This window comes from Corvus hawaiiensis, chromosome 4 (genome assembly GCF_020740725.1).
Source record: "Corvus hawaiiensis isolate bCorHaw1 chromosome 4, bCorHaw1.pri.cur, whole genome shotgun sequence".
NCBI classification, from domain to species: Eukaryota; Metazoa; Chordata; class Aves; order Passeriformes; family Corvidae; genus Corvus; species Corvus hawaiiensis.
The window spans coordinates 76,420,488-76,447,942 of NC_063216.1; the positions used below are offsets into that span (position 1 = coordinate 76,420,488).

At 44.4% G+C, this 27,455-nt stretch overlaps 1 protein-coding gene across 1 annotated transcript in view; it reads left to right on the forward strand.

Annotated features, from left to right (window-relative positions):
• PRKCQ (protein kinase C theta) overlaps nt 1-27,455 on the forward strand; it is a 54,613-nt gene that overhangs the window by 15,984 nt on the left and 11,174 nt on the right. Inside the window, exons 2-14 of the mRNA XM_048302195.1 lie at nt 80-478; nt 1,620-1,745; nt 7,034-7,233; nt 8,373-8,433; nt 10,067-10,229; nt 10,803-10,834; nt 10,931-11,016; nt 12,090-12,219; nt 12,880-12,989; nt 13,144-13,267; nt 14,641-14,816; nt 17,899-18,072; nt 27,152-27,243. Coding sequence (XP_048158152.1) covers nt 1,628-1,745; nt 7,034-7,233; nt 8,373-8,433; nt 10,067-10,229; nt 10,803-10,834; nt 10,931-11,016; nt 12,090-12,219; nt 12,880-12,989; nt 13,144-13,267; nt 14,641-14,816; nt 17,899-18,072; nt 27,152-27,243 — 1,466 coding nt within the window. The 5' untranslated portion in view covers nt 80-478; nt 1,620-1,627. The remainder of the gene's footprint in view (nt 1-79; nt 479-1,619; nt 1,746-7,033; nt 7,234-8,372; nt 8,434-10,066; nt 10,230-10,802; nt 10,835-10,930; nt 11,017-12,089; nt 12,220-12,879; nt 12,990-13,143; nt 13,268-14,640; nt 14,817-17,898; nt 18,073-27,151; nt 27,244-27,455) is intronic.

A 27,455-nucleotide genomic window follows, 5' to 3' on the forward strand; every position in this document is an offset into this window, starting at 1 on the left:
TTGTGAATACTCAGCCAGAAGAGTTGGTGTTCCAGTCCCAGCAATAACTGCATCTGTTTGTCTTTGTTTTATAAAACAGGAGGAAGGAGAAGATCCCATCAGATCCAGGATACAAGTGGAACAGCAACCTGCTGCGACCTGGCCATGCACTGATTGGAAGTTGTTCTGGGTTTTGTAGTGGCCCCAAACTTTTGTACAAGGGGCTGATGGAAACTCATCCCTCCACACTGCTGGGGAAGAGAGAAGACACTCAAGCAAAGGGCTACATCTTGGTTCCTCAAGATTTCCTCTCCCCTTGATGGTTTTGCCTCCTGTCTCCTCAAACAGAAAGGCAGGTTTTGAAGTGAGCCCGGCCAGAGGAGCAGTTACCCTCATTCTTTCAGCTGAGAAAGTCCTTTCCATGTTGTCCACAACTGTGATGAAAAGAGAAGCTCCTCTCCGAGACTGAACTTATCCGTCAGAAAAGTACCATTTACAGGTAAGAAAATGCTATTCCCAGCAAAGAACCTGGAACATCTTCCATGTGAGGCCAGAGAAGCGTCCCTTCAGAGAGATCATTTTTGTGTGTAAAATGCAGAAGAGACTTGGCTGCATCCCACACCACGAGTCATTCAGCCTTTTGCTGTTGTGCTTGAACAGTGTGTCATTGTCAATATATTTGACAGATAACAGCTGGTGATAGCACTGATGTCCTTTAACTCTGGTGGTCCAAGGCAGACATCTGCAGCCGAGTTCAAAGTGCCTCTTGCTCCCCATTGACAGGAAGAGAAGCCAGGAATGACAAGCTCAGATGATGAGACAAAAGTTGGGTAGTAAATCTCAGTTTTGGGCCCAGATGGTGCAATGATGGGCACTAGCTACTGCAGTTAATAATTTCTGGTTTCACTAAATCTTCTCTCTGAAGGCTTTGAAAGACCTTGCAGAGAAAATTCTGTAGTGTTTAAACCCAAAGGTTTTGCAGTGTTTCCTGGCATCTTCATTTTATTTGTTTCTCTTTTCCGCTGCTTAAAATAATCCCAAGGTGCTGTTTTTTCTGGTGGGGTATTTTGTTTCACTATCTATACAGTGTGGTTCATAGGAGCTGAACTTTCTCTTTATAGCTTGTGAATATTGTTCAGCACCCAGGAATGCCCAAGAACCTTTCCATGCTGTATATAAATAGTGCACAGCTATTTCACAGTTTCATGTTCAGCTTGCAGGCTTCCAACAGTATTCCCAAACCCCTCTCTATTCCTGTAGCATTCAGGTTCTTGATGTGACTCAACACAAATTACAGCAGAGGTTTATCCCAAGCCAAGAAAGCTCTGATTTGACTCCTGTGCATTGTCATCCTCGTTCCTGACGGTCAGCGTGAAGTCATCAGTGCTCAGAGCTGCTCTTGTGGGTTTTTCCAGCCCTGTGATGAGTTCAGCTCCGTGGTTAAGGTGACAGCTGAGTTTCACTACCTTGGGCACATCCAGCAGCGCTGGGTCAGTCCGTGGAAGGAAGTCAGAGAGGCTCCAGCTGGATGGATAACTAGCGGCCGGCGTCCCGCTGTCCGACAGAGATAAGGGGCTGGTTAAAACCAGGAGAATTTTTAGACTCTCTCCCAAGTGTCGCCTGTCTTTTGTTTGGCACAGGACTTGTCATGTCTCCCTTCCTGCGTATTGGTTTGTCCAACTATGACAGTGGCCCTTACCTGCCATCCCAGGGGGAGGTGATTAACCCCTACTGTGCTGTGATGGTTAAAGAAGCCGTGGAGTCAGGTAAGTGGGGATGGGTTGAATGTGGATGGGGGCTTTTATAAGTCATGTCTATGCTTTTCTGTGTCATTTCATGTGTGTAGGTAACATGCTGGTAAACCATAGAATGAACCATGAAATAGGTTGGCTCGGAAGGGACCTCAAAGATCATCCAGTTCCAACCCCACTTTATAAGGGTTCGTGAAGTCCTTTTTGTGTTCCAACACAGTGCAAGTTTGGGTTTGGCATGGTCTGCAAGGCAATCTGATTTTAAGAGAATGCCCAACAAATCCATGTCTTCAGTTTGAGTTTATTATCAGCTACATTACAAGCCCCAGCATGTGACAAGGCAGATGAGCTGAGCTGTATTTGGTTTCACCCTTCCACGAGCAGTTGTTGGTTTGTCAGTGGGACTCCAGACAGGTGAAATCTGAGTGTCCTAAAATATTCTGGCAGGGCCATCTTTGTTAATCACATTTTTCGTGGGGGAGAACTGACAGGCCCAGCCACCTTCATAATTTAAAAAAAAAGGCACTAAAACAGTCCAGTCTTTGCAGGGAGAGTTAATTTCTCTGTGTAATTGCTGTGCTGTGTAAAAAGTTTGAAAATGAAACCTCCTGAGAAGCTGCTTGCTGTGTCTGGATCTATGGATTGTTTCACATTTTTCCCGATTCTCATCAGGACACTGATGAGTCCTCCTTCAGAAAACATTTATTATATGTCTTATGCATGAAAATAATTCCATTGAAAGGGTGGAAAGTTCCCCAGTTGTGCTTTTGAAGAATCATGAAGAGCAAGACCTTCGGTGTTAGGGAATTACTCATATTGGCTGATGTTTAGCTTAAATCTTTGATAAATTTCTAATTTTCCTGCTGTGATTCTTTGAAAAATAAAATCCACTCAGAAAGCCCTATTTATTGAGAATCTCTATGACTCTAATCCCCAGAGAATGTTAAAGTAGTTTAAAAAAATTAGAATTTTAAAATAGTTCAGTATTTCACTGGGGTTCATTTTTTGTTTAAGAGTCAGCATTTATCACACTGAACTTTGTCTTGCCTTAGATGATACTTAAAATAATAATGGAAGATGTGGTGAATAGTAAATTCAAAAGGAAAGAAAATACTACATGACAAGATATCCCAAAGATCTCACTTTTATCAGAAAATACGTTCTATTTTAGCTCTGTGCAGAGCTTGGCTGTTTGCTTTAATGAGGCTTTTGAAAGCCATAACTCAAATTGAAATCTGTGTCAGTTCGAAAGTGAATAAAATCAATTTGGTCAGAACAGACCTATATTTATTTGTCTGACACAGAGCTGAAAGTGTTTTCTGGTATCCAACAAACACAAAAGTACTTTCTAAGGGATATAATTTTTGTGCTCCTCAGAGTCAAGGATCATAATTATTATAATAATTAGAATTATTTTAATTATTACTCTAATAATTGTAATTATTTTAATTATCATTATAATAAATTCTCTACCAAGAAGCAATTAAAAATTGTGTTTGATGGAACCTTTCTCCATTAGCGAGGACTGAACATAGGAAAAGTGACATTCTGCTATTAGGAGATTTCTGTTTGCTGGGATGTAATTTCATCTGCTTACTGTTAAGACCGTGGTGGGACAACCAGAGGGACACATCAGTGAAACTCTTGGGACAGGTTCACCTCAGACTCCCCTCAGAGGGTGGGCTGAAGCACCCTTGGGAGGTGTTAATCTGCTGCTGCTGGAGGATGTTTAAATGTGTGGATGGCCAACTTTACCTTAAGGGGACTCAGGAAAGTGAGGCCACCACAGGATCCATCTGCCCTATAATTCCTGGATGTTGATGTCTGAGCAATCCCAGCCTGAGGAACACATCCATGATGAGTGTGGTGAATCACACCCTGGAAAAGCCCCGTGCTCTCCCCTGACCAGACAGACCACTCAGAGGTCCATGTCTGACGTATGAGCCTGACTGTAAATGCCAGGAATGCTCTCAACATGACCATTCCAAGGAGCTGTCATGCTCTAACAGGCTTCAAGAAGGCAAAAGGTCTCCAGACAAACATTAGCTGAACATATTTGAGGTAGAATCATGGAATCATTAAGGTTGGGAAAGACCTCTAAGACCATCAAGTCCAGCTGTTAATCCAACTGCCAGTTCCACCACTAAACTGTGTCTTATCCCTGCTTCATGATTTTATTTTTTGGTCATAGTTTGTTCTCCAACTCCCTGATTTGACAAAGCACTTGCTACTCAGTTGTAATGGGATTAAAAAAAAAAAAAAAAAAAAAAATATATATATATATACTGGTTCTTTGATATGCAAATTTTGGCTAAAATTTTAGCATGACCAAGAAGTAGGAGTGGATCAGCTGCACAGCTGGTGTGAGATGCAAATCATCCTGACCACCAGCCTTTTGCTCTGACACTTGGCCATTAAAATGTTTTTCAGGGCAAAAATGATTACTGAGCACGGCAGGACAAGTCTAAGTGTCCATGGCCAGGTTGGATGGGGCTTGGAGCAACCTGGTCTGGTGGAAGGTGTCCCTGCCATGGCAGGAGGATGGAACTGGATGGTTTTTAAAGTCTCTTCCAACCTAAACCAAGCTGTGGTTCTATGTTTAGCATTGGCAAAGTGTGGGGATTTTTGGTTTTGGATTTTTTTTGCTTGGTTGGGTGTGTTTTTGCAAACAGAACAGTGGTAGATGATAAATGTGTTTGGTTTCCAAAAACAGGGAGTTTGACTTTGGGTTCATGCCAAAGGCTGTCTCTTGTTGACCAGACATAACGAAAAAGTCATTGGGACAGAGGTTCCCAGGGATCTGGGAGTGATGAGCATCATCTGTGGACACAGGGATGTCACAGCAAGATCACCCCAAAGAATTTCAGAAGTTCTGGATAGATCTTGGGCAGCCTTTTAGATTTTTCCACTTGCTTATTTTGTAAAAGGGACCCTGGCACATCATAATACAATCTTTAAAAAAAACAACCCGAAACAAATAAAAAACAAACCACACCTCCATACAGTTGGAAGTGTTACAGCAATTTATAATTGATGACAAAATATTTCAGACATTATATGTGCCTCTCAGATATAAAAAGAGTCTGCCCTTTAAAAGTGGCTTCTGCCTTCACAAGCCACCTGGCCAGGTGCCATTTTGCCACCTGCCTTGGTGACATTTGCTTCATGGAAGGTCCTGCTCCATGTTTGAACTCAGCAAAGCCTCCAGGAAAAGCACTCCCAGCTACAGTGGAAGCTGCTCCCTGGGAAAGACAGTTGCTATTTCATTTTTCAGGAGTCCGGGGTTAGATTAATCCCTGGCAGAATTCCACAGCCATCAGCGGGGATGCAGCAGGGGTGATTGTCTGATCCCATATATCGGGCAGTTCATTCACATTGCAGGGTTTGTTTATTTAAGCCTGGTGTTCTGGAGTGCAATGCAAACGAAAGCACTTGTTCTGCAAGTGCTGTGCTTCACATCTGTGGTTTTTTCACTGATGCAGCAAAGAAATAATGGTCCCTTACTGAGACTTCTGTTTTCTGGGATGCTGGGAAGTTTATGTCTCATTTTTGTCTCTGATTTTTTGTGCTTTTTGTTGAAAGAGTGTGTTGGATATATATTTGCAAGCTTGATGGGAATGAATTAAGTCTGAAGACAATGAGCTCAGTATAGGATTGCCTCAATCTGCCTATATGAAAACTCAGCCTCGTGACAGAAGTGGATTCACCTTAGACTGAGGTGCTCTGAGCTTTGGGGAAATCGAATTTGTGCCTAAAATTTAGCTGCACAACTGCTTATCACACCAGGCAGGAGGTCGAGAAGTTGTTTTGTGCTGCAGAAATGATCTGGGAATCAGATCATTTGTCCCAGGGAAATAGTGGAGGCACCATCCCTGAAAGTGTTCAAAACCTGAGTAGATGTGGCACTAGATGATGTGGTTTAGTGGACAAGGTGGGTTTTGGGTGAAGATTGGACTTGGTGATCTCGGAGGTCTTTTCCAACTTTAACGATTCAACAATCTCCGCTCAATTTGTGATGCAGACCAGTGCTGATGGTCAGAGCTTAAATCGAGTTTACATGATGGGACCAAGTGCAGAACTGCTTTGTGAGAGCCAGGTGTGGTGTTATGGGGTGGAATTTCAGCCAGTCAGTGCTGATTGCAGGATGCTGTCCTCAGGAAGCTGTACCTCAAATCAGTCTAGTGAGTGTAGCTTATGTAGAAGCTCTGGCAGCCATTTCTCCATGTACAGAGTGGTCAAGGGAGATTTTTGGTATAATCTCACGGCCCTGATATTTGTTCTTTCCTCAGTAAACATTCTCTCATTTCCTGAGGTGAATATCACATAATCGGGAATCATTGTTGCCTTTCTTTTCCTTCTCTCCTGTTTTCCATAACATTGGAGCATATTTGCCAGTTTTAATCTATCCTGAAGGTGTGGCACAAGCCTCAGATATCCTGGAGTTCCTGCCTGTGTAAATCAAAGCTGAGCAGAGGGAAGAAACCTGAATTAGTCCTCTCATATAGGGAAAAATATTCTTCAGCACATGTCACCTTCCAGGCTATCAGCTGCATATTCTTTTCCAGCTGTGTGAGAGGAGGGAAATGCTGGGGTTACTGGACATAGGAGCAGGGTCTTTAGACGGGGGTCACAGGTCTCCTGCTTTTTTTCTCTTGTTCCTTCAGCTTCAGCATTTGATGGGTCGAACATTTGCAGAGGGTAATTGTGATATAGAATTTACCTTGAGTAAGCATCCAATACTTTTATGGGGCTGTATGGAGTAAAACTGGCTCTGTGAGATAAATAAATCTGGCTGAGACTCTTTTCAGAGAGACCCAATTAGAGAGAACCCTCTGCAAGCCTCAGAGATGCCCATTCTTTTACCCATCAACATTTTAAGATGCTGTGAGGGAAGAGGAATTAAAGCATCAGGGGAAGTTTGCTTCGTTGAAAACTCTACATCCCTGTGGGGTGGTTGCAGGTCTGCAAGACAGTTCATGTTTTAACACCCCTTAGTTGGCTACTGGGCTGGGCATGTGCTCCAGCAGAACCTTAATCCCAAAGTGCACCCAGCTTTTTGGGGGTCTGAAGCAAACCTGTCTCATTTTGCAGTGCCTTGAGACAGAGGATGAACAAGGTGGCTGTCTGGGATGAGATTCACCTGATTAGAAGTGCATATTTATGGTGTTGGAGTCTGCATTAGAGATCTCTTCTACGGAGCTGACGGAGTCTAGGGTGGAAATTACATTTTTTTAGGGTAGATGTCTGTATTTGGTAACATGAACTGTCCTCACTGCATGGATTTGTATTCTCCCTCTTGACAGAGAATGGCCAAGTGTATGTGCAGAAGAAGCCCACCATGTATCCACCCTGGAACAGCACTTTTGATGCCCACATCAACAACGGCCGGGTCATGCACATCGTGGTCAAGGACAAAAGCGCCGAAATGGTCTCAGAGACCACGGTGGAGCTCAAGGTGCTGGCAGAGAGGTGCAAAAAGAGCAATGGGAAGACAGAGATATGGGTGAGCATCGCTGTCCTCTCCTGCAGGATGTGCTGGGGAGCTGCTGCAGGGTAAGGGGATGCCTTGTGTCCGTGCCAGGCTGTGGCTGTCACCAGCAGGACAGCAGGGACTGGCTGCCACCCAAGGAATAATGTTTTGAGACTACTTGGGTGTGACTTGAGGGAGAGACTTGTCAGAAGAGAAGAGCTTGGCACTTTTATTTTACCTGCTGCTGCTGTGTCGAAATGTGCCCTGCGCTAGTGAGGATCCTGCTTCAGGTGAGCTGTGCCCACAAATTAATCTTTGCTGAGGAGACCCACTGGGAACAAGTGGTAGTATGAGTGGCTGAACATGAGTTATTTTATTCTCTCTGGGGAAACAGCTTTAAAAATTTAATCTAATGTCAAGTAGCTGATTCACAGCTGCCTGAGTTCAGTTATGTCAGAGCAACTCCTTAAAAATCACTGAAGTTACGGTGGAGTAAATTTGAACAGTCTTCACAAGAGTGCTAAACGTAAGGTTGTGTTGCCTGGCAGTCCAAGCAAGAAAGATCTTGACAGAAGTCTTTAAAATGTAGTATCCAGTTTATACGTAGTCCAGTGGATTCAGATTTCCAAAAGCAGTTACGGATAACGAGTCAGGTAGGTGGGAATTGCCAAGTCCAGTGGGAAGGCCCCTAAAAAAATGCCTGAGTAAGCTTGTAGCATCCCTCATGTTGACTGTAAAGAAGTTAGACTTGCAGAACTGAGTGCCTAAAAGATTTCAGCATCAGCTGTCTGAAGCTGGCTGGGTTTTCTGAAGTGCTCCCACTTTCCTCTTGCAGGGTCCATTGGGAACAAGTTTTCTCTATAGATAGTACTGGTGCTAATCTGGTGTCTCAAAACTGCCTACATCTTCTGTGGTTTAATCACATTCATCTCTCCTATCATGCTGCTCTGCTTGTTTGATATGATGTGATCAACCCTCCTCTCTTTGCACTTGCTCCTACCCTGCCTTGTTGCCTCACATGGGTATGAGCAACCCAAAAATCAGCATTCATTGCTGTTCATCAGTTCCCACTGGGAAAAGGAGATCGCTTGAAAGTCATCTGAAATGATTTTTCCTTCTCTGAGTGACTATTTAATGGACTTTTTTTCTTGTTTTTCACTTATCTCAACCAGCTAGAACTGAAACCTCAAGGGCGAATGCTGATGAATGCAAGATACTTCCTGGAAATAAGTGGCAAGTGATTGTGTTTGTTAATTTATAGCTGTGATTTCTGGGCTGTGGGGAAGATGTGGTGTCTTCACTAAAAGCAGTGCCTATGTTATTACTGACTGATCCATAACAACAGACATAACTATTTGAAACAAAAACTCCAGAAAAGTCATTTTTATTGTGTGGTGGGGATGAAGACTGACTATTCTTCTGTGATTTGCAAGGCCGAGTTTTGGCTGGTTTACCACTAAATGGCAGATATTCCCATTATGCTAAACAAGACAGAACAGATACATAAGAAGCTGGCTTCCTCTGAAATCACTGTACTTTATGTACTACAAGAAATACACTGAGGAGCTGGAGTGAGTCCAGGGAAGGGAACGGAGCTGGGAAGGGGCTGGAGTGGCTGAGGGAGCTGGGAAAGGGGCTCAGGCTGGAGCAAAGGAGGCTCCGGGGGGACCTTGTGGCTCTGCACAAGTCCCTGACAGGAGGGGGCAGCCGGGGGGGTCGGGCTCTGCTCCCAGGGAACAGGGACAGGAGAGAGGGAACGGCCTCAGGCTGGGCCAGGGGAGGCTCAGGGTGGATATTAGGGAAAATTTCTCATGGAAAGGGCTGCATTTTGCTTTGTTGAAGAAATGGATTGAATCCAAATGCTTGCTCTTATTCTCCCATTTTCATTGCCAAAATTCTCATACCCTCAGGTGGAGGGTGAAGCTGTGAGGTGCAGATATCTGGAAGGATCTTCCATTTAGAGAAACAGAGAAGCACTGAAAGCAGCCATGGCCATGCTGATATTTTCTGAACCGTCCCTCCCTTTAATATAGACTGGACTGCTGTTGTCTACTTGTGTGTTATAAGGTGTCAGAGAGGCCAAAGCATGGAAAATTCAAGTTGTACTTCTATTGCAAATACTGAGATCAGCATCAGATCACACAGAGGGCCAGTTGCCACAGATTACTTTTGTGACTTGCTGTGCAATGCAGGAGTGAAACAAAGCAGAGATTGATTTCCTGTGTGAATCTCAGATTTGTAGGCACAAGCGTGTCTAGAAGTGCAGGAGTTCATGTGAAGTCAGAAGTGGTTTGCTGTTCCAAAAAGCTTAAAGGTGAGCTGTGAATAACAGCAAGGGCACAGCAAACAGCCAAGCAAGTGTTGGCATGGGAAAATAACAAGAAGAATATCCTAGAGACCTCAATATCTGCTTATTGACACACATGTATATGGACACAGAAAGGATTCTGTTAAATACCCATATATATATGTATGTATACACGTGTGTTTGTGTCCACATATCAGTAATTATTAATTTTTATGTAATTTCACCTTTTTTAGGCATGCTTCTTCGGTGCCATACAAAGTTAAAGTTTAATGTTTAAACTATCTCTCCTTGGGAAATTTTTGTTCTACATTTCAAAAACAGCACTATGAATAGCCAAGAGAGCTCAGAGTCCCAAGTCTAAAGACATTTTAGTGTAGGAATGGTGGATAAAAACCATCCAAATGAGACTTGTGTGGGTTTCATAACATTATATTTCTTTAAGTAGTCATTCCCATGAGTGAATCATCAGCTTCAGTCACGTAGTGTTTGGGCAACTGCATTTTCTCAAGGCACCTGATCAGGACAGGGTATGCTTAAATATCTTTCCTCTCCTACCAGATGCAAAGGACCTGGCTGACTGTGAGACTGAAGGCTTCTTCTCCTTGCACCAGCGCAGGGGAGCCATCAAACAGGCCAAAATCCACAATGTCAAGTGTCACGAGTTCACAGCCACCTTCTTTCCACAACCCACCTTCTGCTCTGTGTGTCACGAGTTTGTATGGTAAATGAAAATGGATCCATGCTGCTTCTCCTTTTAACCCTAGGAACCAGTTCTAGTGTCAGTGTGGCACTTGGGAACATGGTTTAGTGTTGGACTTGGCAGATCTGGGTTAATGGTTGGACTTGATTTTTTCCAACCTAAAGATTCTGTAATTCCCTGATGAATATCTGTGCTCCTGCTGTAGGACCCCTGACACCTTATGTGCAGAGTTATTGCACCAATTCAAGGATGTGGTTTGCAGCTGTAATTCCAACTGTGAAAATTCCCATCATTTTTTAATTTATTATTTACAAGTATTTTTGGGTTTGGCCAAATGCACAGGCATTTCTCATCGGTCCAGTTTGCTGTTTGGATATTGTGAAACTCAGAATGTGAATGTGTGCTCAAAAGGCTGTGAGAACAGAGAATCACTCCACCATTAGACTGAATGAAGATAATGAAATTAAATAAGCTCTGCAAAGAACGATAAAAAGCAGAGCAATTTTATTCTCTTTCTTTCATAAATGCTGATCTCCTTTCTTCTGCTGAGGCATTCAGACAACTCAGAATTAACCACTTCTCTGTTTATTTCAGGGGTCTGAATAAACAAGGCTATCAATGCAGACGTAAGAAACTTTTTTTTATTTTCTTATTGTCATTATTTACTTAATCTTTTCTTAAGGAATTTCTTTATTAACATCCTGACACCTTTACTGTTGCAGAATGTAACGCTGCCATTCATAAGAAGTGCATTGATAAAGTAATAGCCAAGTGTACAGGATCAGCAATCAATAGCAGGGAAACAATGGTAGGTGCTATTACTATTACTATTATTATTATTACTATTGTTATTGTTATTATTAATTATTATTCTCTTTTTTAGAAATATTCAGTGCCATTCAGATCTCTCCTACATCACTGCAAAGCAACTTCTGATGAAGCAAAAGGTCCTGCTGAACTAAGGACTTTGTGATCTGATCTGTGCCCTTTGCTTTTTATGTTCCCAGTGGTTTCATTACCTCCTACTTAAGATTTAATCAAATGCAGCTGCAGAATAAGCAGTTGCTGAATCAGAATTGACATTTTTCTAATGCATAAAGTATAACTCAGAAGGAAGTCATGGACATGAGGTGGAGATTTTCTGGAGAAAACTCTTCCCTATCCAATGTCAGGCCAGATATCAGGCTGAATTTTCAGATTTGTGCTGGAACGTCCCATTCTGTGTTATCTGAAGCAGTCAGTGGGAGGTCTGACATCTCCACTATTATTTGCTTTATTTTTCTCATATCAGTTTATTCTAAACTTTGCTTTTTGGTAGGCAAAACCAGAACTTAAATTCCTGATAGTACTGTTCTGTTTCCCTTGTGTCCTACAACTTCTGTTTACTCTCAGTCCCACCCTGGCTCCTGTTGTCCTTCTGCTACTTTTAAGAGATGAGATTCCTCTCACTTCTCTTCTGACATCTCCAGGGTAGATGTAACCAACTTTGTCATCACCTTTCGTACTAAAAGAATTAAAACAGGCTCTTCCAAGGAGTGATTCATGATAACAAGTGTACCCATCCTTTGCAAGATGAGGTGAATAATTTTTAAAAGTACCAATGTTTTCCCAGTGAGTGTTAGGGGAGCCTGAGTATGGAAATGAGGCACAAGCAGTTCTTTGGTCAAGGCCAGGGATGAAATGACCCGATTCCCTCTGAATTGCAGTTATTATGTATCAAAATTTGGGTTTGTGTGCCTGATAGACAGTTTCTGCTTGGCAGTCATACCCAAGGAAAAGAGGGCAGTACACAACCCAGCTTCTGTAGTACACGTTTGGTTTTCCATGCGGAGCTGAGGTGGGAATGAGGAGTGGATTTTCAGCCTGGCTTTTGTCTTGCAGTTCCACAAGGAGAGGTTCAAGATTGACATGCCCCACCGCTTCAAGGTCTACAACTACAAGAGCCCCACCTTCTGTGAGCACTGTGGCACTCTCCTCTGGGGCCTGGCACGGCAGGGGCTGAAGTGTGATGGTGAGTCCCTGGTAAAGGTGGCACCAGCTGAGCACAGGAGGGGTCATTGTCTTTGGAGGGTGGCAGTCTGAAAATCCAAATCTCAATCTCATTTATCACCCTTCTTTGCAAAGCCAGTATAAGATGGCATCCAGGAGGGTGAAGGAATGGTCTACAGGACTATCCTTCAATGAAAATCATTCTTCAAGAATGAGGACAACTGTCCATGTACAGAGAGATATTTGATCCAGAAGGAGGATGAGTTGCTTTCCAAAGAGGCAGAGAACATCACAGTGACAATGTTATCTTCCCAAATCACCCCCAGTATCAATTTGCAAGCTCTATTTCCACTATCAGACCCAAGACACTTCACTGTCTTCCCAATCCTACACCAATGGGAGGATCCTGTCCCGTGATTACTGTTTGTCTCTGAGTTAACAGACTGTAGAGTTTTGGTAGCCTGTACCTGCAAAGGCTGATGGATGCGGAAATGCAACCTCTGGCCAGAAGGAAATACAAAAATAGTCTCCACAGAGAACAAAAAAATGACCTGAATGCCATCTCAAGAGACATTTGAACTCTTTAAGTGGCTAAATTCTGCCCCTGGCCAGCATCAGTGCATGTTCCTGCCCAACTCTTTACAGTCTTCATTGTCCTGACACCTCCTGTTCTTTCTTTCAGCGTGTGGCATGAACGTCCACCACAAGTGCCAGACAAAAGTAGCAAATCTTTGTGGAGTTAACCAGAAACTAATGGCTGAAGCTCTGGCAATGATAGAGAGCACTCAGCAGGTAAATAGTTCAAGCATTTTGAAATGCTCATCTCATAAGCAAAGACCTCTTCTAGATCTTGGCTTTTATGAGCCACACTCAAGAAGCCACAGTGTTGTTCATGAGCTTGGCACATGACTTTTGGCTCAAAAGTTTCCTGTTTTCTGTACCCCAGGCTCGCTGCCAGCGTGACAGTGAACAGATCTCCAGGGATGGACCTCTGGAAATTGGCTTCCCTGTTCCTGTGAAGGATGTGACACCACTTCAGGCCTTGCCAGCATCTACAACAGGAAAAAAAGGTAATTCCTCCTGGTGATATGGGGCAGCAGCTTTTTTGTTGTTTGGTTTGTGCATGGTTAGTTGGAGGTGACACAAGTGGGGAATTTATTTTCTAGTGAATTGTTCATGAAAGCCCCCCTGCCAAGAGCAAGACAGGCCCTTTCTGATCCCAGGATATCAGTGACTCTTCCCAGCCACATCCCTTGGACATGGCAGAGACCCTGGATCCCAGCCTGGTTCCTTCTCTAGAGACCTGCACTTCCCCCATGCCATCCCAGCCTCTGGTGACATGATACACCAACCACCACTCCTTCAGTTGACCCCTGAAAACTCCTCTGACCTCGTGCTTGAGCACATCTCACCCCTCCACCAGCAATAATGTGCTTATGCCCTGCTTGGGCCTCATAGATTTAAAAATCTGAGTACTTTACAGAGAAACCAAGCTCTAAATGGGATAGTTGGAATCCTTCTGATCGCCATGGCCAATTCTCTTTCTGATTTCATATTTTTGGGTGGAAGTTGACTTCCAGTAGCTTTGAAAACCATTGGTAGATCCCCACTTCACTCACCCAGGAGCTGATCCAGGTGTCACAGCTGTCTATGCTACAAGAACAAATGTTTAGGAGGGTAAATGAGAGCCTGTGCCCTTTGGCCCCCAAGGAGAAATGAATGATGTCCCCATCTGTGCTTATTTTTGTTCTGTTCTACAAGTAGAACTGGCTATGCTGATGTGAATCAGTAAAGCCCCAGCTGGTTTCACATCTGTTTCACATGTGGGTCTGTTTGTCTGCTGAGTAGTGTTCTTGCGGTTCATGCTTTTAGAACAGCTACAGCAATGGGATAAATCCAGCAAGGGACAAAATCTCTTACAAGTTCTTATAAATCCAGTTAGTAGAGTATTGAAAAAACTCTGAGTGATTCCACTCCAGGCTGGCTGGAATGGTTGATCTGGACTGCTTCACATCCAGAGCAGGAACACAACATGAAAATACCATCCCACCTTTTCATGTGGCTTTGCCTAGGGTTTTGAAAAGAAAGACCTTGAAAAAATGGAACCATATCATAATGGCAAGCAGCAAGAAGGGCTGGAGAAGACAGGTGGCCAGAAATTAAGGGTTTGGTGCCACAAAACAGAAAGAGAGATGAAGGGGTTTGTAAAATGGTTTCTAAACAAGAAAAAAAGTCACTGAAGAAGATGGAATTTCCACTGGAGTAAAGCCTTCTCTGGAGAGAAAGCAATGTGGGAGCAGAGCCAATCTACTTAGACATGGCCACCATGCTTCTATTTGTTTGAAATACCCTTTTAAACCTCTAAACACAATACCTGTGAGTGTTCTGGGGAATTTCTGCTCCTGACCAGGAGTTTATTTGAGTGCTTTGATGTGTGTTGCAGAGCCACAAGGCATCTCCTGGGAGACTCCGGTGGAGGGCACGGTGAAGGGGGAGTCTCTCATAGAGTCTGACTTGGGAGAACAGTCCCAGGAACAGCAAGAGCACCAAGTGCAGTTAAAACTGACCATCGAAGACTTTGTCCTACACAAGATGCTGGGGAAGGGCAGTTTTGGCAAGGTAAGTGTTGGGACTCAGACACCTCTGTGTGCATTTGCATGTTGCTTTGTGTGGCACTAAATAACATGTGGTTTGAAGGGACACGTGGGAAAAAACATGGAACCATTTAAGCTGGAAAAGACCTCTAAGGTTACTGCATCCACCTGCTAACCCAGAACTGCCAAGGCCATCACTAAACCATGTCCCCAAGTGCCACATCTGCATGTTTTTTGAACACTTTCAGGGATGGTGACTCCACCAGTCTCCTAGGCAGCTTCTTCCAATGCCTGACCACTCTTTCAGTGAAGAATTTTTTTCTAATATCCCATCTCAACCTCCCCTGGAACAACTTGAGGTTGTTTCCTCTTGTCCTGTTGTTTGTTCCCTTGGAGCAGAGCCTGACCCCTACCTGGCTGTCCCCTCCTGTCAGGGAGTTGTGCAGAGCCACAACGTCCCCCCTGAGCCTCCTTTTCCCCAGGCCGAGCCCTCCCACCTTCCTTAGCCCCTCCTGGTGCTCCAGCCCCTTCCCCAGCTCTGTTCTCTTCCCTGGACACTCCCCAGCCCCTCAATGTCTTTTTTTAGTGATGGACCCAAAACTGAATACAGGATTTGAGGTGTGGCCTCACCAGTGCCCAGTACAGGTCACTGCCCTGGCCCTGCTGCCAGGGCTGTGATGGCTGATAAATCTCCAAGTTTTCAAAGAATCCTTGCTCTGGCATGGCTGAATCCTGAACTTCATCTTCTCCTTGCCTTGTCCTTCTCTCTGTCCCATTAGTTGCTGTCTCATGACTGCCCATGAGAGGACAGGAATGCCCCAGGTAGGGCTTCAACTTCCCCTTCTCCACAGGTTGATGGGTCCTGGGCCTCCACAGAGAGCTGGTGGGACAGGTCTCTGTGCTGTCCCTCTTCATAGGGAGGTGGAAGCATGAGCTGAGAAGCTGAGTGTGGATCACCTCTGCTCTCCAGAGCAGCAGGTCCCCAGCTGGGAACAGGAACTTCTCTTTCCCAGCTCTGATCTGTGCTGGAGCGTGAAGCAAATTTTGCAACAGCCAAGAATTTGTGCTTTTGAAACAAGAACCACCTGTTTTCAGTGGCTTAATTAATCCTGATGATCTGTGGATTGTTTCTCCTCATTGCAGATCCACTTGCACTTCCCCTGGAAGGGGACTCATATTACTCAGTGCCAGCACAAAGCTGCATGAAGGAATTTCAGAGGGACTCACCATTGTATTTTCACAGCCAATAAGGAGGATTATCATTATGGATCACACTGCTCACATCCCACATCTTTCCAAGGGGGAAACTGTGCCTTGACAAAGGGCTGCTTTTTGCCTGCTAAATGATCTGGGGCAATTGCTGCAGCCAGTTCTTAAAGTGGTCAAAAATTTTGCTGTGTTCATTTTTCATGAAAATCATAGTCATAGAATGGTTTGTCTTGGAAGGGACCTTAAAGATCACCTAGTTCCAACTCAGGGATATTTTCCACTAGAAAGTGTTGTGTCTACCTGTCACGTCCACAGTTTGCATGGGAACCAGAGCTGAGGCATCTCATGCTAAGCCAGAATACCCCAAAACCCACATTCCAGATCCTGGACTCAAGTGCATAGATATCACAGAAACATTTTTATTGGAAGGAAGGGACCTCTGGAGGTCTTCTAATCTAAACCATTCCTCAAAATGTGATGAGGTTGCTCAGGTGTTTGAATGGCTCCACTGAAGCAGATTCTGTGCCTTATTTTAGCCCTCATGCTGACATGGACTCTCCAAGTCTGCAAGCTTCTGCATCTCTCTGAAGTGCACACTGCGAGTGTGGAGAGGATGGGGCATCTTGTGTCTTTCTGCAACAAAAAGTCACCCACAAGCTTCCTGTGTTGGTGTCGCTCCTGGAGCCCTCATTTGCTTGGAGCGAGATTCACTTCCCCATAGAGGGGACAGGGTGTGCAGATCTCAGTGCCTGAGGGGTCTCTCCAGCTCTGCGTGGTCCTGGGAGGTTGGGAGCCAGATCCATGAGGATGTGTCCCACCACCACCTCTGCATGAGGTCTGGCATTGCCTACCTGCTCCTTGGAAGTCACGGCACAGGTCACAAATGTAGCACATTCCCCAGTTTCCCCAGGAGAGCAGTGCCCAGCACAAAAACAAGAGTAAAAAGGGTGCCTGCAGCATCAGCACAGTGAGCATTTCTGGTCATTCAGTGCAGAGACAGAGGGAGGCTCTAGGCTCTACTCTCTGTCTGGTGCTACAAAGTGAAATGCAGCAGTAGCCAAAAGGGTAAATAAAACTTTTGTCAGGGCTAAAACATGTCAGAGCTCACACAGTAAATAGTGTCTGGTAAAGAACTTCAAAGACCTCTTTGATGAATCTTACACATTTAGTCAGTCTATAGAAACAGGGTCAACAGGCTGTTAGTGTGATGATCAGGACTGTCACTGCCTTCCAGCAGGGACTTCTCTGCTCTGTGGTCTCTACAAAACCTTTCTCTTCTGCTCCAGGCCTCATTTCCCCTGCCTATAAAAACAGACAGAGGTTGTAACTCCTCTGGGATGTGTTTTCCCATTCTCAGAGAAGAACTTCTGCAAAAGCATGGGGAACTCACCCTGTTTGCTCAGACCTGCTGACTGGGAGGAAGGAGGGAAAGGCATCTGATATAAAAACCGGTCTAACTACTGGTGGACATAATTTTCCAGCTGCTGAGGATCTGGTGCAGGGTATTTGCATTTCAAATGCTGACAAAGCAATATTCTGTGTTTTGTTATTTGAAGTTAGAAAACAGGAAATGTATCTCAGGAGCATTTGCATGAGGATGGTTTCTGTTATCAGAGGTGTTGGCTCTCTGGCTTGTCCTGTCCATCTGGGCATGTAGGACCCTCCTCCTGCAATTGCCAAGAACTTCTCATCCTTCCCCAGGGCTCAACTTCAGAAAACTATTCTGGGTGTGGGGAGCAAACTCAAAGCCTACAAAGTCTTTAATGGCAGAATGGGGCCTTAGACATTAAGGTTTTTAAGGTGTACCCCAGTGAATTCCCAGGAGCTCAGCTCCCACCCTCACATGGCTGTTCTCAGAGGAGATAATCCCTCTTTCTGAGCAGCTGTTTCCACCTTAGGTGTTCCTGGCCGAGCTGAAGAGCACAGACCAGTATTTTGCTGTGAAAGCCCTGAAGAAGGACGTGGTGCTGATGGATGATGATGTTGAGTGTACGATGGTGGAGAAGAGAGTCCTCTCCTTGGCTTGGGAACACCCATTCCTGACTCATGTCTTCTGCACGTTCCAGACCAAGGTAAGACAAGGATATTCCACTTTCTTCCACAGTCTGAGAATGCTTTACTGAAATACGGATGCTTGGTGAAGGGCTTCAGCCTTCTGGGGTGTACTTTGGACAGGAAGTGGTGCCAAGGGAAGGTTAAGCACTTGGGAAGTGGCTCTAGAAATTTAATCTTCTTTCTCCACATTAATCTGGAGGTGGGATGGTGTATTTGAGGATTATGGCATCCCAGGCTCATTGAGGTAAAATCTGCTCTTAAAATCTGCATCCTGGTACCCTGGGCCAAGGATGTGCAAAGGCTACACCTGCAGCCAGGGTAAGGATGTGCCCACACTGATGTGTTATTTGAACCTCTCAGACCATGAAGCGTTGTGCTGCAGCTAGCCTGGATCAAAGCCAGCTTGAGAATCTCTGGGTTTGGAGGACAAACATGCTATCACTCACTTCTTTGCCCCCAGTTACTGTTAAATGGCATCAGGCACTGGTGGTTCTGCAGTTCAGAGGGGCAGCATCACCTGAAATCTCATTTGTGACTCCAAATCAAAACTGAAGTGACATTTAAGTAATACACATCTTTTCATGGCCCTACATGCCAACATCCACCAGCTGCTTAGCTTTCCAGAGCTTTTCCTACAGCCACAACCATTAGTCTTAACACCAAAGAACACACAAGGTGTAGAAAGAAACAATGGAAGTTTGAGAGTTTGTCTCATCTGTCCAACCTACTCAAACAACTCCTGAGAGATGATTGATATCTCTTATCTCCAATTCAGAGCAGCACTGCCTCGTGGATGCTTGTTCAGGGTTTTTTTTAGGATGCTCCCAGTCCCTGCTCAGCCTCAGGATTTAGTGGCACAAGCCACTGCTCAGTGTGAAGTAAGGACCTGCTCAGTGAGAGACTCTTGTGCAGGGTCAGCAGAAACAATTATAACCCCTGTGGTATATCCCAATCATCTGTGGGATATGGCACCTGTTTAAAGATAGGTTAAATTTATACCAGGGAACATCTGGGAGCTGCCGTAGGTGAGGTGACACCGAGCCCAGGCATTCATGTTTAACTCCTTTGGGATTGACAGTGAGGATAGTGTGTCCTGGGAATGGATCCTTGACTGGCAAGGAAAGGAATTAACTCCCTACTTGAGAGCAGCTGGTTTTCAGAGAAAAATACAAATGCCACAACTCCAAAAGCAAAGACAATCAAGATTTAATTGAAGAGATAAAACGCTCACAGTAGTCACAGCTCTATGAGGGGGCCTTTATTCCAGGGAATGCTGCCTGTATCTCCAGAGGGATGCTGACTGAGGCCAGCAGCTGAACCATGCTGTCTGTGCTCCAGCCTGGTCCAGCCTGGTCTGGAAGCTGTAGGTCAGGTTCAGGATGGACACAGCAGGGACACTCTGCAGCTCTGGGTTCAGGCAGTGCAGGCCTGCAAGTGTCCACTTCCCTTATGAGACCATGGCAAAAAGAGGAGAGACCAAATGGAGTCGTGTCAGGATCCAGGTGGGATTTACTGACTGTTTAAGGGTGTGCTTCCATCCTGGAAGCCATGGAAAACCTGAAGGATGGAAAAGCAATGAGTGACTGAAAAATTCATAGTGCCAGGCTCAAAAACCCTGTCAATTTATTTCTACACTTACGGGCAGCAGCACAGGATTGCCATCCTGTCATGGAGAAAGAATCTCCATCCATCTCATCCCAAGCCCTCACTGCCACTTAAAGCTGTGTGATCTCCCCATCTTTCCCCCAAGTTCACAAAAAGAGTAGCCGGAATGGGGCTGCCAAGACCAAAGCTGCTCTGGGCTCTGATTGATTTTCAGCTCCTGTTTTTTCTCCTCTGACCTTTGCAAGCCAGCAGCGATCATTCAATGCATGAAAGCCACCCAGAGCAGGGGGGCTGTGAGAAGCCTTGGATGGTCTTTCGTGGCTCAAAGGACAGCGTGGTTCAGTCAGAATGTCTTCTATAGCAATCATTTTAGGATCATGGAATAGTTTGGGTTGGAAGGGACCTTAAAGATCATCTATTTCCAACCCCCCTGCCATGGGCAGACGCCACAGCACCGCTGTGTAGAGTCCCTCTATGGATTTTATTATTGAAAATTTGACATTTTTTTGTTTTTTTAAAGTTTCACTGGATAGACAAGTAGCTTCAAACAGAAACATATGTGCCAATGCCTTTCTGAATCCTTCATGCTTTGGCTTACCTGAGCTGCTCCAGGTGCTGAGTGTCTCTGCAAAGGACAGTAAAAACAGGAATATTCCTACACCAAAACAAGGACCTCAGTAGTCCACATGTTTCCAGAAGGGGAAAACAAAAAAAGCCCTGTAATCTGTTGACAGTTGCCTGAGCTCTGGGATGAGATTCTTCCTCACCTCCACCCAGGTAATGAGTGCTCAGTTGTGTAAAGCTGGACAGGTTTTAATTGGTACCAGGCACTTAAAGCTTCTCTTCACTCCTGTGGGGTCTGAATGATCAGTGTTTTCAAAACTCAGAATACCTTTCTTGTTTTACTGCATGAGAATAAATGCAAGCCCATGGTGTTTGGTTTTTTTTGTCTAATCTCTTTTTGAATTTGACTGTTTTATTTTACTGAAGTCATCTCTGTATCCAGATACTCAGCTGACACAATTACATAGTGTGAATTTTAACAACAAGCTCAGAGAAATATTCTGCTGCATTAGATTTGAAGGGATGCTGTTATGTTAAAGAGGAGGAAAAACATGTTTATAATTCTGTGAGATCCTAAAATCAGTAATGCCCAAACAGTGACTAGCACCCCAGTGCTTATGTTTTATTCTTTTTTGCATTTCACTGATCTTCTGCCATAAAAATAGGCTTTCCCTTTCTGAAAGTCACTTTTATTTCTAACTGCTTCTTTACATCATTGACCAAGTTTTATTAACACCCTTTACCTAAATGCAAATTAAATCTTGAGGCATTTTGACTTGTAGCACAAAATAGCACCAGAGGAGACTATCTCAACCCAAAAGAGAAGTAATCGTTACTGCAATTTAAAAGAAAATATTACAGAAATGTTTATTTTCTGCTTTACTGTTGTATTGTATGTTTGCTCCTGATGGTGAGCCCTTTTCACATGCTCTGTTACCTTCATGGGCTTAATACTGACTGAAAAATCTCATACACTGGCAGGAAGGAGAAAAGAATTGTAAAATGGGAGTGTGGTCCTAATTTGAAAATTCTCAGGCTCTGTTTTCCATGAGTATTTTCAGATTTCTCATCAAAATATCTCCTCAGAGGTTACTTCAGTTCCTGAAATAATTTTTTTTTTCCAAGTGCAATTTCAGGGTTTTTCTCTCTCTGACTGGCTGTTGAGGGGCAGGGCTGATTTCTTTGCCCTGGACTGGAGCATGGGGTTGGCACATGGGCATTTCACACCTTTAGGATGCTCAGCTCTACTGCCTGTTTGTGCCATGGACCTACTGAACACCCCTAGCTCCATCCTCCCCCTTTTTTGGGGGTGATACATCAGCTTGAAAACATCTGTCCATCCTCATAATATTTTGAGCTTGGAAAAAATCTGATTCAAGGCCAAATTTGAACCAGCTGATGGGAAAGTTGAGGAAAGCTTTGAGGATTTTGCCTCTTGCAGCCAACAGGCAGGAAAACTGGCAAAGCCTTGTTCAATCGTGGCCAAAATTTCAACGTGGTTTAGCAGAAATAGCAGCATCTCAGCAGAGCTTTGGGATTTCTACAAGGTCGTGCCAGAGAAGGTGTGAGCAGATGTAATTATAATATCAAGTATATGAAGTTTTTGCAAGACTCTTCTAGATGGTGTCAGCCCATGTGGTGTGAACAGGGGAAAGGCACTGGCCAGGAAAAGAGGAGGACAGCTCACAACTGGATTGGGGTTTTTTAAGTGATAGATGATTGCCATATTCAATGCACATATTGTCATTGCCTTCCCATCGTCCAGCCTGAGGAAAATCAGCCCAAAATGCATTCAGCTTTGCCTGAGATTTCTAAAAATCTGCAGTCTAGCTGCACTTTATCCTGAAAAAAAAAAAAAACATTTCTTAAAATGAAAACATTAAAATTTTTTGCCTGTTTTTCAGCTGCTAAAATATTTATGTTTCACGAACTTGTCTATTTTTGTTTAGTTTTTGGTCTGGTGATTTTTATTTTATTTTTAATCCACAAACCTTCAGACAAATCTTTTTCTAGACTTGAGAAAATTAGTCCCTCTCCAAGATTGTGTTGGACTCTGATAGGGAAAACCACTTCCTCTTGCAAGACATGGGCTGATAGTACCTCAGTTTATCAGTGAGTGATGGACTCTGTCTGCTCTGAGTGTGAGCAAAGGTCTTGGGATCTTAGAGCTTGACTGGAAGGAGCTATTGCCAGCCAAGTCTGCACCTTTATCTCTGCAGATGTGTTTTATTTATGTGTATAAATATATTGCCATGCTTTGTACCAAGCAGATGGGCACACCATGCTGAGCATCCCAAATGAGCATCTTAACATGCAGTTAAAAATGCTGACAGTGGAAAGATTAGAATGAGGAATAAATAGTGAGATCAGGGGCTGGACAGGATTATTGGGCAGCTGTAAGAAATGCTGCCATCTCCAGAAGATAGGCAGATATTACACAAGAGGGGGGAAAAAAGTTTTTAAACCAGAGAACAAAACTAAACCTGTGATTGCTCTGGTGCAAATTCGAGTGCAGGTGAACGCCTGTAGTCACCTCCTAGCAAGGAGTAACCCTGTGTTAACTGTTCCTCATGGCAGTAGACACAGTGAGGACTGCATTGCCCTCTTTCCTACTGGATGGGATGCTCTGATGGGATTGCAACACTGAGTGATGTGGTGAAAAAGGCTGAGATGCTTTTGGCTGTCAACTATCTCATGAAATAAAGTAGATCCGAAGTGTGGATCAGCACCCAGACTGTGCTGAACTGCATGAAAAGGTGAGACAAGAGTCAGCTGCAGGAATTGCATCAGGTCCAGCCTTTCTCTTTTGGCCAGGGACAGCATAATTCAGTGGGAATGCAGCAGGATTAGGTCACTTAATCTGGAGCCTTCTCCACGTGGAGCCATTCGTTAGGGTAACTGCTCTAAACACAGGTAAAGCCTGTCCTGCAACATTAATTATTCTGACATTCATCCTCCTGGAAGCCCTGGGAAGAAGAATTTTTTCTTCTCAGTAAATGGTGTTAAATCGCCTATTTGTATGTATGCAAGCGCTTTCAAAATGCAAGGAAAACAAAATCTGAAAATCTCTGCAGAAAAGTGCTCTGGAGGGCTTCCAGCTGGTTAAAGGATTTTAAGAGCCTATTAAAGGATGTACCTTCAAAAGATCTATTTAAATGCTTTATACTCATTGTTTATAAAGTTGAAAGCATCTCTGATAGTGACTATTCATTCTCACAGCAGTCGAAGCAGAGCAGGAGCAGGTTGGTTTAACTCCATCCCTGCCGTGTCCTGGACAGGCAGAGGGAGCAGGTGGCTCTGTGGGGAGGAGTCAGCTCAGCGCAGGCACTGAGGGATTGAAAGGGCAGGAAATTGAGTTCTTGCAGTAATCCAGGCTTTCAGCACCTGGCAGGACTGGCTCGACTTGGGAACTGGGTTGTTTTGTGTGCAGGAACTGTGTTATTTTGTGCAGGACACACAGCTGCCGTGTCGGTGTGTTGTCCATCGTGTTGAAGGGCTCTGTCTGCTGTAGGAGCAGCACTTCACCCTCCCACAGGAGGGTTTGTCCTGTTCCCTGTGCTGCAATGGAGAAAGCCCCTGGAAGATGGCCTAGAAGTAGGGAATGGCTGATACATGGATGTTCTCAAGACAACCGGTTCCAGCTACGTCAGGAAGTGTTTGGACAACACTCTCCAGCACATGGTGTGATTCTCAGGGGTGCCCTGTGCAGGGTCAAGAATTGGACTTTGATGATCCTTGTTGGTCCCTTCCAACTCAGAATTTTTCTATAATTTTATAACTACCCTGGTGCAGTAAGTGCCTTTTCAGTTCTTCTTGAGCTTTGTCGTTGTAAAAGGCTGTCCCGAGCTCTGCCATGAGACCAAACTATTTCTGTTCTGTCATGTGAGTCCGGAATCATGACCAGAAGTTTGTCTTGAGCATTTGCTCTCCAGGAATGCTCCCATGGGTGGTCAGCAAGTTGTCTGTCACCTGTCTGCGAGGCAGAGGGGCAGGGCACTCTTTCCAAGCCTCTTGCAGAGCTCTGTGAGTCTCACCACTGAGGAACAACATTCCTGCTTGTTTGCTTGACATCCACTGGCAGGACCATTGCAGGGGATAAGGGCATGGCAGAGTCTTGAGAATGAGAGAATCACAGAATGGTTTGGGTTAGAAGGGACCTTTAAAGGTCATCTAGTCCAACTGCCCTGCGGTGAGCAGGGACATTTTCAAGTAGATAACACCCCCTTAACCCCCCTTGCCTGGTCCAAGTGCTGACAGACTCCAGAGCCTCTCAGCAGCAGGCATGAGCCATCAGTTAACTTTCCCAGGACAAGAGGAAGTGAAGTTGGAGCCTGTCTGCAAGAACATTCTCTAACCCTTTGACCTCTAGCACTCTCTTGAATTTTTGGTGGTTTCTAGAATGCGTTTTGCCACTTCCCATTTTTAATGTGTTCTGTGGCTCTGTGGATCTCAGGTTTAGGAATCTGACTCCAGTAACTTGTTGCACTTTGCTTGGTTACACCTCACTACTTAAAATGACGTAGGGCTTATCTCAACCAATTTTCCTCCGCGAGCTATTCCAGACATCTGCACTTCTCAAGAAGCAAGAGGAGCTTCCAAACCCCTGAGGAGGAAGGCCAGAGTGATTCTGTCTGTCTTTTCAGTAGTGTTTATGTACCACTCTATAGCACCTGATATATCATAAACTTCAGCACGAAACATGCCTAAGTAAAGTTTGTATTCTCCAGCTTCATAACTTAAGGCAGCTGAGCAACAGGGTTTGTATATTTGGATGTAAATTAATCTGAGGGGTTGTCCCACCTTTTCTTCCCTCCAGGATGCTGCCAAAGTCCCCAACTGGAAGTCAGAGTCCCTGGTTCAGTTAAACAGGTGCATCAGATGGTTGCTCAAATCCATGAGCAAGCAGAGTGTGACTGCTCATTCTGCTGAATAAACATGGATTTCAAGTTACAGTTAGAGATGTGTGATAAGGTGTAGCCAAAATCAGTGGACTTTATAGGGAGACTGAGAGATTTTCTCCTTCCCAGCCCACTAAAGCTGAGCCTGGCTCATTTCAAGACCCATGAGGTTTCTTCAGTCCCAGCAGGACACATGTGGTTGCAGGTGTGTTGCTGGCTAAACCCCATCACCTCCCTGTGTACCTTCCCAAAGGGCATCTGTTCAAGTATTTTCCTGAATGGGCTCCTGAGCTCACATTGCTTCCAATATTTTTACATTTCTTCACTAAATTGCCCATCTTCCTTTGGCCTTTTTACTTGCTGGAACTCATTTACATGCACAGCCCCCTGCAGATGCAAGGACTTCAAACTGAGAACCTGAACCCATTTGTTTTAGTGATGGAATTTGTATTCTTTCCCCAGGAGGCCAGATCTGGCTTTGAGCTTGTTGGATGACAGGTGGGGTTTCCAGTGAGTCCATTTAAATAAGAGTGCTGTAATTAAGAGGATCTGGCTAAAGAAATTGCACAAATTAGAGCAGACAGCTGTTGTTTGAAAGGCACAAGCACTTTTGTGTTTTTTTTAACATAGACAGCTCTTGGCTTGCTGCCAGAGACACTTACATTAGATCTTATGGATAAAAAGTCTTCAACTGTTAAAAATATAAGTGAAAATAACTCTATTTCCCCCCCAGAAAAAATGTAATGGGAAATAGGCAACAGGGAAAGGAAGATATTCCTAAACTTTTTAGCACAGCCTAAAGATGACTGACTTCAGGTGTGTACAGAACAGAGAGAGGCTTTCGAAGGGAAAAAAATACTGCACCCATTTTATTTTATTCCTTCATTTATGCACAGAAGGTGAGATTCCCAAAACAGAAGTTTAAACTGGGAGCATAACTCAGTGTTCAGATCCTCTTCCTCCAGAAAAAGGTGTCCTTTCTGCTTTGTGGAGACAATTCAGCATGGAAGGGATCAATCAATCAAACCAGCTTCTGCAGGCTTCTGGTGGTGAAGTTTTGGCTGATGAAGCTGTGAGAGAATCAGTGTCATGTACATGAGCAACCTGGTCTAGTGGGAGGTGTCCCTGCCCGTGGCAGGAGGTTGGAACTGGGTGGTCTTTAAAGTCCCTTCCAACCCAAATCATACTGTGATCCCATGATTCTGTATCAAGGATTGGAAAGGAAACCTCAGTGATCTCTTCTGCTATTACAGAGAAAGATTCCATCATTTCTATGTACCATGAGGAGAGTTTTTCACTGCCCTGGTTGAACAGTTGATGGTTGCATGCAACTGGGGACAAGGACTGGACTTTTTTCCAGGCTTCTCTGACGTGCAAGTGCTCAGTGTGTATCCAGAAATATGATTAATTCATTACTTTTCCTACCAGCAAGTTACACAGAGCAGCTCTCAAGCTAAAATCAGGCATGTGCTTAAAACAAATTGCTGTGTCTGGCCAGTGTCTCTGATAACTTGTAAAGGTCAGGCCCATGTGCCTCCACGGAAGATGTGCAGGAATGCAGCTGACACCAGCTTGATGTCACACCACTGGATGGATAATGTACTGGAATGGGGACCAGAGGAGACTTACAATTGATTTTTGCCTTTTCCACTAGTCCCCTGAGAAGCTTGTCCATCTGTCCTTCTGCTATACAGGCACTGTAGAGTTACTGACACCTTTCTGTGAGCCTGGAGCTCTGCTGGTAAAAATCCACAGCCCCAGCTGGCTATTAAGTGGCTCTGCAATATTTGCTAATGGTGTTTATACAAATCAGAGCAGGGAGGGTGGGTATGGGCTTAAGGAACCAAGAGGAGAAATGAGGAATCTAAAAAAGAAGCTGCTTTCTTTCCAAAACCCTCACAGTAATACTTTCCTTCCTCTTTTTGGGTGCTTTCTGAGCAGTTTGATTTTTTTTTTTTTTAAATATATATAAACTTTTACCTTGCTCTTCACCACCCCTTATCTATTCTCACTTTATCTCATTCTCTAGGAAAACCTGTTTTTTGTGATGGAATACCTCAATGGAGGAGACCTCATGTTCCATATCCAGAGCTGCCATAAGTTCGACCTTCCCAGAGCAACGTAAGATGTTTATCACTGCCTTTGGGCCTGCAGGGTGCACACGAGAGAGAAGCAAACTGGGAACTTGATTTTATTCCCAGCTCTGCTACTGCCTTGCAGAGGAAACCTTGGGCAGATTATTTAACCTCTCTTCACCTTGCCCAGCTGCAAACGGGGGATGATGCTTGTGCTGGAAGCTAAGTCACTGTCAATCCCAGCTCTCTCCAAACTCA